The following is a 12,454-nucleotide window of genomic DNA, read 5'->3' on the forward strand; positions in this document are numbered from 1 at the left end:
CATTTAAACAAAACAAACCAAAACCTTTTCCTTTGCTGTATGGCTTGGGATTCCCCTCTCCTACATTTTCAGGATCCCAAGTTCGATTCCCCTCACAGTGACGGTGACAGTGACCCCATCACGATAAATATCCTTTGTGAGAGTGCTGGCAGCCTTTTCTCCCCACATTTTTGGGTTATCAACACTCAAGACAGCATGGAGGGTTTGCTGTTGTTTGTGGTTTTTTTATAGCCGTATTGTTACTTGGCACGAAAAGGAAAAAATTAGACTTTTGTCCTTTCCCGACCGATTTAGGATGACAGCACAAACCATCATCAACCTGGTGCAGCGGATGAATGAACAGCAGCGACGGGACAGCCCCTAGCCGCTGTTTCGAGCTGCCCTGGTGTTGATGAGGCCGAGCTCGGGGCGCTCCGGCGATGCCGAGCGGACCGGCCCGGGCGCTGCCGCCGTGCCCCGTGCCGGCTCTGCCCGCGGCCCCGGCCCCGCCGCCTGGGCCCCTGTGCGGACGTGGCGCGGCCGGGCCGGGCGCGCTGCCAATGGCCGGCCCGGGGGCGGAGCGGGCCCGGGGCGGGGCGGTGCCGGGCCGGGCGGGCAGCGAAGCGGAGCGGGGCTGCGAGAGCCGGGCCGGCGGGGCATGGCGGGCGGCGGGGCGCTCTGGGTGCTGCCCGCGCTGCTGCTGGCGGCGGGCGCGCTGGGCAAGCCTACGGTGCGGCAGGAGCGGGCCCGGCCCGGAGCCGCGCAGCACGAGGACCGGCCCGGCTTCCAGTACGACCACGAGGCCTTCCTGGGCAAGGAGGAGGCGCGGAGCTTCGACCAGCTCAGCCCGGAGGAGAGCCGCGAGCGCCTGGGGTGAGCGCCCGGCCCGGCCGGGAGACGTGGCAGGGGGTGGGCCCGGGACGGAGGAGGCGGCCTGGGGCTGCCTCAGTGTCCCGGGGGGTGCGGAACCCTTCCCAGCCTGAGGGGCTCGTGCAGCGGGACCCTGTACCCCAGCGTGGCCTGCGGGTCGAACCTCTGGATTTCGACTTCTCTCACACCCCGCTGCTTTTGCAAAGGAGCAGCCAACAATTCATGGCTTTGGTGTTTTTCTCTCCTGCCTTTTCTGGCCCCACAGGAATAAGCCTCGCGGAGGGAGCTGCTGTACGTGGTGCTGTGCCCCGGTGTTGGACCTGCTGCCAGAGGGCTTTGCTGCTGCAGCTCCCTGCCTCTGGAGCACTTGCCCACACCGTATCACTGTTAATCGAGTTTAAACCATTCGTCCTTTACAGCTACTTCAAGGATCTTCCCACAGCTTTTCCACTTGTGACTTCTTTGCTCAGTGTTTCAGTTGCTCTTACTTCCATGCTGCTCTTTATGCCAAGAACAGAGACCATGCCTTACTTTACTGCTTCTCCCTCCTTTACACCAACAGGAAGCCAGATCACTGAGAAGAACTAAATTTAATAGAAGTTAAAGAAAGATCCTTGGATGTAGTTACCACAAGGAGGATTAAAATATCTGCACGTTCTCACTAAGATTCCCCTTGCCTTCCCTTCCATAGGGAGTGGCACTTGCTAATTTTCTCTCTAGTCCCATCATAAGCAGTAGCACTGTAATCTCACCAAGTAACCTCTTTATCCTTCTGAAAGCTGTCACTACTATTTGTGTCTCAGCAAGTAAACAGATAAAGTGGTTACCAGAAGTGACCAACTTCATCCTCATTGTTTCAAGGAGGAGTAAAAGAAACCATGTTCTCAGCATTCATGATCTATTCTCGAGTTGTATCACCAAAATGGACATGCCCTCTTAATATTGGTCCGAACTTACTAGTACTGATAATGCAGTCAGGGGTATGATTTAACAATAGAGCTGGTTTTAAACAGTTTTTACAAATGTTTTACAAGCAAGGGAAGAAGTTTAACTTCCAGTGATCTCACTGATTGCCCTTTGGAGAGGTGACACAGGCACGTTCAAGTACAGCCACAGTCAATAACCTTTTAAATGGAGGTGACTGAGATATGGCCCCTGAGGACACATTGTGGGATGAGCACTGTGCATCAGAACATCAGGGATGTTCCTGGGGGGCCTTTGGGAAAGTTTCATAACTTTCAGCATTTCCCAAGCTTGTAATTTTGGATAGCATACTGGGAGGTAAGGAGAGGATTTAAAAAACATTTTGTGGCTTGATAATCAGATATACTGAACCACTTCCACCACAGTTTTGTTATGGGCAACTTCTGTAGTGGGTTACAAATAGAGTCACTTCTCAGCAAGTGATTTGCTTTTAGGAAGAAGGCAGATTTAATTAAAAGTTATTTTAAAATTATTTCTGGGAGAAAACAGAAACATGCAGTCTGCTGCTCTAACCAGTGCATGCTGCTATATTTATAAGCCATTTTACTTTGCTTAGGAAGTGTAGCAGCACATTGGTCATCCCAATAGTAACAACAGTAAAAAGTGAGGTCCACAGTCCATACAACAGCTTTTTACCTGTGCCTTTGGGAACCTGTTGGCAAGACTCTTTCATTGACCCCATCTTCAGCTGAGAAGTGGGGTGGAATAGTGCACATGGATGTAATGGACCTATAAAAACAGGTGAAAAGGAGGAGGCATGAAACATTTTCTGGTACACAGTCTGGCTTCTTTCATGTTATACATTGCCAAGAGCTACTAGCATAATCATTTAATACATTTAACAGTCAAAAGAAATACCAGATAAACAAATGAAATTAAATTCATTGTGGGGAAAATCTGGTGACAAATAAAAGGGACAATTGGCAACCAATTGATACAAAAGAGAAAAGGGTTTCTAGTCAGTTAATTCATACTTCACTAATTCAGAAAGGAAATTCAGCAGCCCCTTTTTTGCCCCGTAGCTCAGAAACAGCATGTTTATGAATTCAGTCTGATGCTATCGGACTCACACAAGATTGCTGGAAGTTCAGCAGAAGCTGCTGCTGTTATTTCAGCAACCACTTCTATAGCAAAGGCTTGGGAAGAGACATAGCTTTACTACTTGAGCAGTCCAGTTGGCCAGGTGTGGTTTCTTTGTGGAGAACCAAGATGTGGAATTGAAAAGAATGTTTAAAAGTGCAGATCTTTTCCCTGTGTCCTCTGGTTGCCTGGAGGAGCTCACCTATTGAATGTCAAGTCAGGATTTAGACAAGTCAGCTCCTGCTCTTACCCCATCATTCCAATGGCACGTCAGTATTCCATAGGCATGGCGTGAGCCGGCCACCAGATGAGGCGCAGGCCACCTGCAGACAGGCTGCCCCTGCACCTCATGAGCTGGGTGAAGGGTGCTGATGTCCCCAAAGCCAATCTGGATGTGCCAGAGAACCAAGGTGCCCCAATTCCAAGAGCAGGGACAGAAGCCAGTTTTAAAAGCTCAGCCCCAAAATGGTGCTGCTCTATTGCAGAGTGATTAATTGCAGAGAACATAAATGGTAGAGAGAGCATTGTCCTTTTTTTAAACTGCAGCTGTGTGCAGAATGTTTCAAAGATGGAGGTTCCCCTGGGAATACACCAGGACCTGTTATTCCTGCTGATTTCAACAGGGCTTAAGGCTGGCAGCTTTACACTGGACAGAGGTTTATAGCCCAGCTGCCAGCGATGGCTGGAGACCTGCTGCAGACTTGGTATTGCTTAAGTGAGTAACAGGCATTCCTGGCAACACCAGCAATACTGCTTTCCACTGGGAATGAAAGAAAAGAAACAAGGCATGGAAGGGGAGACTGTACCTGGTGTACATCCCCAGCATTACACAGTCATATAGCTCACTTCACCCTGGGGTCAGTCTGCTGGAAAGCCAAAGGAGAAACTGCGGGTGTCCACCAAGTCCTGGATTTTTGCCCTGTTTGCCTCCAGGAAGTTTGAGTACAGGGCTTGTCCTGAAGTGAAATTGGTGTCTCCTGCTCTGAGCCAGCATGGCCACGCCCTATAGGCAGTGAAGAACAGGTCCCCCTAAGATAGCAGACACAACCTAAGAAAGCCAGGTGTTCTCTGTTCACTAATTTTGGTTGTGCAAGTTCCCTCTGAATTATTTGTAGCAATGTTGAAAAATGAATAGAGACATATTCCTTAAGATGATGTGTAAAATGCAGGAAAGCCTTAACCAGTAGGACAGCTTTATGAGTTTGGGACAGTCCGTCTTTGTGGAAAATCAGGGCCAGATAAAGATCACTAAAATTGGCCTGACATGCAGTTGGGTTTTCTGCCAGCTCTTAAAGATGCTGATCTCTTTTTACAGGAAGATTGTGGATAGAATAGATGACAACAAAGATGGCTATATCACAACAGAGGAATTAAAAACCTGGATTAAACGAGTACAGAAACGCTACATCTATGAAAATGTGGCTAAAGTTTGGAAAGACTATGATCTAAACAAGGATGATAAAATTGCCTGGGAAGAATACAAACAAGCCACATATGGTTATTATCTAGGTAAGAGAACATCTTCACATTGTATGATCAAGGATTTTTGAGATTATAAAATATGATTTCTTGCCTTACAGTCAACAGGAGTTTGGTGTCACATTTAGGGCTCTTGAAGCTCACATTAAATTTTATAGATGCTCAGAGGTCAAAAGCACTTTTTAGTTATTTATTGCAGCCCTTTGCACATGGGTCACCAGCACACAGAAGGTTTTGTAGAGGTATCATTAAATATACTGACACAGCTGAATTAAAGTCTCCTCCAGTTAGATATGTATTATTTTTAACATTAAAAAGGGTACTTTAATTAAAAAATAATATATTGTCTAATTAACTGTATTTGTGAATTTAGTCTCTAAAAATCTTATGTCTAGATGTTAAAAATTTAGTCTGTGTCTAAACTATAGCAAAGTTATTGATTAAAATCATTCTTGCAGAATAACATGCTTCAGACTGATCAACTGCAAATGAAAATCCTTAACAAATCAGGCAAAAGAAACATTTATTTTAAAATATACCTGAATTCCCCCCACCCCCCTCCATGTTCCCGTTGCTTTTATAAGTTAATGTAGGAAGAGGAGGAGAAGAGATCACTTAAGCTAAAGGGCAATACTGACAGAGCAACAAATCAGTATTAATTGACCATTTATACTTACCGGAAATGAGAAGACAATATTTACCTGCCACAGAGGCAGTTTCTAGAGCAAGCTTCCTGTAGCAGTAATAATTCCAAAGTCTACCTTAGATTAAAATGGAGCTTTTTGCATTTGTGGAAAGAAATATTTGACACACAGTCCCTGCAGCATTATCCCTGGAACCCTTCTCAGACCTTTGTCTTTGCTCCCTCTAAGCCCCAAGATTTGGAGAGCAGCATTGTGGGCTAGTGTTAATGAATACTTAAAATTCCCATCTCTAATTCCTGGCATAGTCTTTTTCACCTGTGTTTGTCTCTCAACATATGAATTGTGAAATTGTTAGAAGTATTTTTCATTTTAAAAGTCAGTTTAATGATCCTATTTTAAAAATTATATCAAATACCATTCCTTTTATGCCACTGAACACCCTGAAAAAATGTCATTGTTTTAAACTGAAAATAATTGTTAGGTTCCATGTAGCAGAGGCGTAGCACTGAGATAATTTCAGTCAGTCTGCCACCTTCTGAAACCACGTTTCCTTGGTTTGCTCTTCTTGAAACTGAAAAGTTGTATGGATTGTACTGATTCCTAAAGAAGAAGAAAACTTCTGTGAATGAAGTCTACCCCGACTACTGCCTAAGTGATGCTTGTAAAGGCAGATAAAAAAAATTTGTGAGGGATAATAATACTGCAAAATCCATTAATCTGGATTGCAACAGAAGGCTTGCTCAGAAATTTACCTCTACTACTGTCACCTTTAAAAATCAAACCAAGTACTTGACCCCTGAATTTAAAACTTCACAGGGAAGAGAAGTTCCATTTAGAACAACAGCTATTCTGGCAATAAACCCTTGTATTTCTAGACTCAAACAGCTTTGTTTCACAGTATGTTTTAAAGGAAAACACTTCTGAGATCATCTTGATTTATTTGCAGAAAATCCAGAGGAATTCCAAGATGCAACTGATCAGCACAGTTTTAAGAAAATGCTGCCCAGAGATGAAAGACGATTCAAAACTGCAGATCTGGATGGAGACTTGGCTGCCACTCGTGAAGAATTCACTGCTTTCCTTCACCCAGAGGAGTTTGAGCACATGAAAAACATCGTTGTCTTAGTAAGCAAAGCAAAATCAATGCCATTGTTTCTACTTTTATGGATGAACTTTGAAGTCTTCTCTAACCTTTCCAGGCAGGGTTTAGAAAGAGACACACACATAATAGCTAAATGGGGAACAGAAAGGGATGCCTTTCGTGATACTGACTTGATTTAGAACTCTCAATATAAGAGAGACTTGTTAAGTGCACTTAGACAGCTCCTGAATTGAATCAAGAAACAATCTTGGGGCACAGACTTAAACCAAAATAAAAGGAGGGTGTGCTGACATGCAGCAGCTGAGTATTTCATGCAAGCTTGTATCTGCCCCTAACTTAAGCAGTTCATTCATACACAGAATTCTTTCAATGTGAAAGGATATTTGTATATTCATTGTATAAACAACAGTCACCCTGGACTTAAGTGAGACTGCATTCAGTTGTGTACAGGGGCAGGTCAAGGCCTCAGAATATTAAAGGATCAAAAGTAGACAGTCAGAACTGTCAGTTTTTTCTTGATTAGTTTAATGCAAAATTGTTTTCCAGGAAACCTTAGAAGACATAGACAAAAATGAGGATGGTTTTGTGGATCAAGATGAATACATTGGTAAGTGCTGTTACTTGTTTCTTATATAATCTCCAGTCCATTTTTCCATCTTCTCTCAAATTTGCAGCAACATTAACAACTCAGAGATTAACAGTTCTGTGTTCCAGTTCAAGTATTTTACACCAGCCATCCAACCCAGAACGTTTAATTTCATTTTAGGTGGATAGCAACATGACCAGGAAAAGTTCCTCACACTTCACAGCACCAAATTCTCCTCTTGCTCTCATTTAACTCAGCTAAGAGTTAATATGAGAACAAAATAAGAGAATTTGGAATAATATTTTTCATGGCAGGGATATTCTCTGTATATTACACTATGTTAACTGCTGTTTGAAGGCTTTGTTTAGAAATGCAGGAGGATCAGAAAATGAATTAGTCTTTTGCCAAGGTTGGATGGTTCTCAAATATCCAAAACATCTGGGAAGCAAACATTGCAAAAAGAGAAAATTCACCTTGTTCCCACTAGTTTTTTTCCTAGTTTAATTAGTAAGTAAAACTCCTACTTCTGTAGTGATGATGCCATTACATTTTGATGAATTTTAAATCCAGAAAGTAGCACTAAGAAAGCATTAGTGCAAAGTTGGATGAATCTTTCTGTTTCTGGTGGTGCTATAAAGATCACTTCACATAGAATCAGGAACAATATACACACACTAATTAATGGCAGGGGGGTTCTGTTCCTTGTAAATTATATTTAGCCCAGAAAGTGAATGCTATTCATCTATGACTGAAATAACAGAGCAGCATAATTTCCACAGTAATTTCAGTTCATTCAGTGACATTACCTACATATAATTATAAGGTAATTGTCAACATTTGTTACCATGTGAATGCTGGTTTTTCTTGTCTTCTATAGATAGGAACATAGAATGTTCTAGTCACGATCACCCCACATTGGCAAGGATGATAAAAATCAAATTGACAGGACATGTCAGTTGCTTCAAATAAACAATATAATTTGCACTTTAAAAAATGAAAAAAGAAAGTGAATGTGTTGTCTGAAGTTTTCTTCATGAGTTGAGAAAACTATGCTTAAAATATTCCTACTTTCCTTTTTCAGATGTAATTTTTTTTAATTTTGATGAAGTTGGGATTAAGAAACCAACAGAAAACTAAATCTCTTCTTTGCTAGCTTATAAGGAACAACAAAAAGACGTCCAAAAATTTCGGTCTCTAGATCTAGAGTATCTGTTGGGGAGATTTCATGAAGGGTATGGTATGATTCCACCCTCTTTTTCCTTCTTTCCTCCCATTTTGTCTTTTACAAAATTTGGTTTAGATTTACACAAGCAGCAGAGCAAAATACCTATAAAAATGTTGAGCAGAGAGAACTAAATTCTCACTGTGCATGGGCAGGTGACAGAGTATTTCAGGGACACTGTGACAAAGGAGAACCTCAGCCCAGTGTACACACTCACCCTGCAGGGTCGGGGGGGTTATTTCTGGCTTTGAATTCAGCATTTATGTCTCCCATAGATACCAGCCAGCCTCTGGCCCTCAGACCATCCGTGTGGGTACACTTCTTAGCACATCCTTGAAAACCAAACCCAAAAGGCACTGGAGAGGAGAGGAATAGTATCACAAAGCAGCTTTAATTCTAAATAGAAAAGTGGAAGGATTGAGGAATAAGCAGTCCTGATGAGCAGGAAAGGATTGGCCACAGTGACCAGAAGAATGACATGGACACACCACTCATCATATGGAAAGCCCTGTGATGTAAAGAACAGTTACAAGTCACTTGGTTTTAATAATCACTGCCAGTCTCCTGTGTTCATGCAGAAAGCAGCTGCCAGTGTGGTGTGGTCCTACCAATGCTTCCAAAATGCAGCACAGGACTGATGTACAGAGCAGCTCATGTGTGTAATCTCTGTCCTGTGTCACAAGTGGTGCTCCTTCCCCAGGTAGCAATCTGTGACAAGTGCACTGTGCCTGTGGTTTCTCACAGAATGCACCATGATCCGTGCCTTCTCCAGGTCTGTCTTTGTGGAAGAGTGTCTTCTACTGCATGTGCTACAGAACTGCTTGGTTAAAAGAGAACTGATCTAGTAAGCTGAATGTCTCTTACACAGACTTCTCTAAGAGCAGTACAAAAGCATGCAAGTTCCACTTAGCAATTTTTGTTTGCCTAAATTCCCCCTGTACCTTTTTTCCTTTAATCACTCTCTGCTGGCTGGAGTCTGATCATTTGCTGGCAGGGACAAGATAAAATGGCTGAGTTCCTTTCTCCCCATGTGACTGAGCCTAGCACTAAAGCTTATGACTGCTATTTAACCAAAGATCGTTAGAGGATTTTGTTCATACTGAAATTCAGCAGATGATGGCCTTTGAGCACGTTCACCTCTCCTGTTAGCCTCACCAGCAGCACACAGGTATGATACAGGGTAATGTGAGAACGGGCAGAATCACCAGCACTGAAGAAATAGGCCTGAGAGAAGGTACACACAGCTACTCTATTTACACCCCACATTGCTTTTTCTGTACAGAGACACTGGTCTTTCTCTGAGGAGCACTGTGCAAATATCTTTAGTTTGTGCATAATTTGCAAAGTAAATATGACTCAAGTAAGACCCTTATTTCCTCTCCAGCTGATATGTTTGCAAATGAAGAGGGTGGACCGGAGCCTGACTGGGTGATTACAGAGCGTGAGCAGTTTTCAGATTTTCGTGATCTCAACAAGGATGGAAAGATGGACAAAGATGAGATCCAGCACTGGATCCTCCCCCAAGACTATGATCATGCACTAGCTGAAGCCAGGCACTTAGTCTACGAATCTGATGTAGACAAGGTATGTAGTGTTCCAGTATAGTTTTTAAAGAAGTTATATGAGGTGGTGAGGGTTTTTTTAAATATCAGCTTGCAAGAATTTATTCCCAATAACTTTTCTTCAGAGGCTAGAATTGCTAGTAGATTAGTGTTTCCATGCCAGTTTCAGTTGGTAGTGTTAAAGTCACAAAGTAAAAGTAGTAAAATACCGTTTACCAGCTCTAGAAGTTCCCCTGGCTTTCATTAGGTGAGATAAGAAACTGGATGTTTAACACAGCAAAAATACAATTTTTCCTTTAAGAGTGGTCTTGACTTTTGTATGTTAATATAGACTACAAGAGGAAAATAAAGCTACAATTAGATGGGGGGTAGCAAAACCACTTTCAGTTCTATAATCAAGCATGTTTCTTTCACTTAAACACCACTTCTGATGTGTGACAGTAGATTCCAGATGGTGATCTTCAGAAGTGTAATGCAAGGAAAGTTGGAACCTGAAAGCCAAAACACTCAACACAGAAAGTGTAAATTGCTAACATGAGCAACCGTCTTCCACAAAGCATACCAGAGGATTTTCATTTTTACTGTCAGGAAGATGAACCAAACCACAGGGCAAAACTGTGTACCAGATAATCCACTGTTAACCTACTGCTTGGCAGTGGGTTCATTACAAAGAACTTTCAATTAGCAGTTTGACCCAAGTGAAGTGTGTGGGACTTCTATCTTCCATTGAGGTCCAAATTTCACTCACTGTGACAGTTACAAATGATTGCTGAACCTGCAGTCCTCTGCTGTGAAGAACTGTGTGCTTCCCAGGGCTCTTGCAAGTCTGTGCTGGTGTGTCTTTGACTTAGCTTTGAAAATAATCTTACAGAGGTTTTGTTTTCCTCCTACCAGGATCAAAAACTAACAAAAGAGGAGGTTCTGGACAATTGGAATATGTTCGTTGGAAGTCAAGCTACTAATTATGGGGAGGACCTCACAAGAAACCATGATGAACTATGATACACTGTACCAACCAGCATGCCACACGTCTTTTCTCCACTTTACTGAAATCAGTGTCCATCCCCTCTTAGAGGAAGATGGGCAAGGGACACTCACAACTGAATGACCTGCGTTAATACTATTTTTAACATGCCAGGTTATTACCTCAGAAACTGCATAGAAATAATTTTTTTACTCTTTTCACATGGTTAAATACAGTATATAATTACTACAGTTTTGTTTTTGAAAAAATAAGGAGGTAACTTTTCTGTATAGGTTAGAGCCTGACACAGAAAAGGCACTTCTAAAAACATAATTGCAAAAATATTTAATAGCCAAGTATTTTCTTCAAATACCCAGTTTTACCATGGTGAAATGCACCTAGGATTAGAAACCTAATGTTTAAACAGACTTAAGTTATTTAGTTGTCTTTTCTAATAGCATGTAACAGTTTAGAGTTAACCCTTTGAGCTTCCTATCCAGAGAAGAGTTCAATACCAGCTTTGTCTCCACACAATTTCTGTGTCCCAGTTTGCGTCAGTGGTGCTGCAGGAGTGTCCAGCAGCCCCCTGGCTCCTGCTTTCCAAGTGCAAGGTGGTCCTTGTCCCTGGCCCCACGACAGTGCAGAGATAGCACTGGAGCCCAACCTCAGCCTTGCCAGCCAGGGATGCAGAGTCCAGCGTGGCAGCTGCTCCTTCTGACAACAGGGTAAGGTCCAACTCTTTGTGGGCCCTCGGGTTTGCTGTTTCCTGGGAGGAGTTGTGCCACATGGAGCATAATTTATCTCCCGCTTTTCACACTTTACCCGAGCCATGCTCTTGTTCACACAGTGTGAATGGCAGCAGTTCTGTGATGGAGAAGGAATGAGACATATCACCCCTCTGGGCCTTCTGTCTCCTCTGCCACATAAGAGGACAGATTTTTGTGGCTGAAGTTCTGGGTTTGTGTGTATATATGTTTTAAGTACATGTTACTGATGCAACTCTAAAGACAGCTCTCCTTCTAAAAAATGGGGGGGGAAGCTTTCCACACAGGTGCTTTCTTTTTTACTGTATAATGTGAGTTGTTACATGTATATTTTTATATACCCAACTTATCTAAGTTTGGTTGTTTGTAAATGTACTGGTTTTAAAATAAGCACAATAAAACCAATACTTCTTTTTGATACTGTGAAGGTGCAATAATGCTAACACAGATTAGCAGAGAGAGATGATGTGAAAGCACAAACCAAGCCTCTAAAGCCAGTAGTTCCCAAGGCATTGGGTGGTCTTTTCCAAAAGCATCTGGCCATACAGCACCAACTGTTCTTCCTCACCTCATTAAAAAAAAAGCAAAGCCAAAAAGGAGTGCAGTACACATCGTTGCTCTGGACACTAATACTGGGTGCTCAGGGCTCCACAGCAGCGTTCTCTGGGAGGTTCCTGGAAGGTTTGGTGTACCAGCCTCACACACTGGTCCCATAACCATCCAGAGGGGAGCTTTGAGACTCCCACGGTGTGAGACACTTCAGCAGTTCAACATATTTGTGAAAATCAGCAGGAGACAATGCAGAACTGTGACCTCCATAAACAGTGTCATTTTTATAAGGTCATAGAAGAACTGTGGTGTAATATTTTACATCTTGCAGTTGAAGATAATTAAATCTAGATTGCTGAGTCTGACAGAGATTACATGCGCTTGCTGGCACCACTACTAGGCTTTTGGGGTGCACTTATGACATTGCCAGCAATGTCTCTGAAAAATCCCTACCTCTTCCACTAACATACAGTAGGGCAAATGTCATAAAAGTGAACTAGTTCTGCTTTTACAGTACCCTCAAGTAAAATAAAAGCCTAAATGCAGTGTTATCTGAGAAGCAATAAAATTGTATCCTGGATCACGTAAATCATTATATATTTTGTTTATGGCTTGGATTTGGAAAGGTTTATTGTACTCAATAATCCTGACAATCTTTATCAAACTAAC

General features: G+C 42.7%; 1 protein-coding gene across 1 annotated transcript; it reads left to right on the top strand.

Moving 5' to 3' along the window:
- Positions 1-637: 637 nt before the first annotated feature.
- RCN1 (reticulocalbin 1) lies at positions 638-11,657 on the top strand (the record flags this gene model as incomplete). Its single annotated transcript, XM_082283076.1, has 6 exons — positions 638-852; positions 4,229-4,422; positions 5,983-6,161; positions 6,685-6,745; positions 9,331-9,530; positions 10,403-11,657. 6 exons carry the CDS (start codon positions 638-640, stop codon positions 10,508-10,510), a joined length of 957 nt encoding a protein of 318 aa, XP_082139202.1. The 3' UTR covers positions 10,511-11,657.
- Positions 11,658-12,454: the final 797 nt, after the last annotated feature.

This window comes from Coloeus monedula (genome assembly GCF_965178545.1).
Source record: "Coloeus monedula genome assembly, chromosome: 6".
In the NCBI taxonomy this organism is placed as follows: Eukaryota; Metazoa; Chordata; class Aves; order Passeriformes; family Corvidae; genus Coloeus; species Coloeus monedula.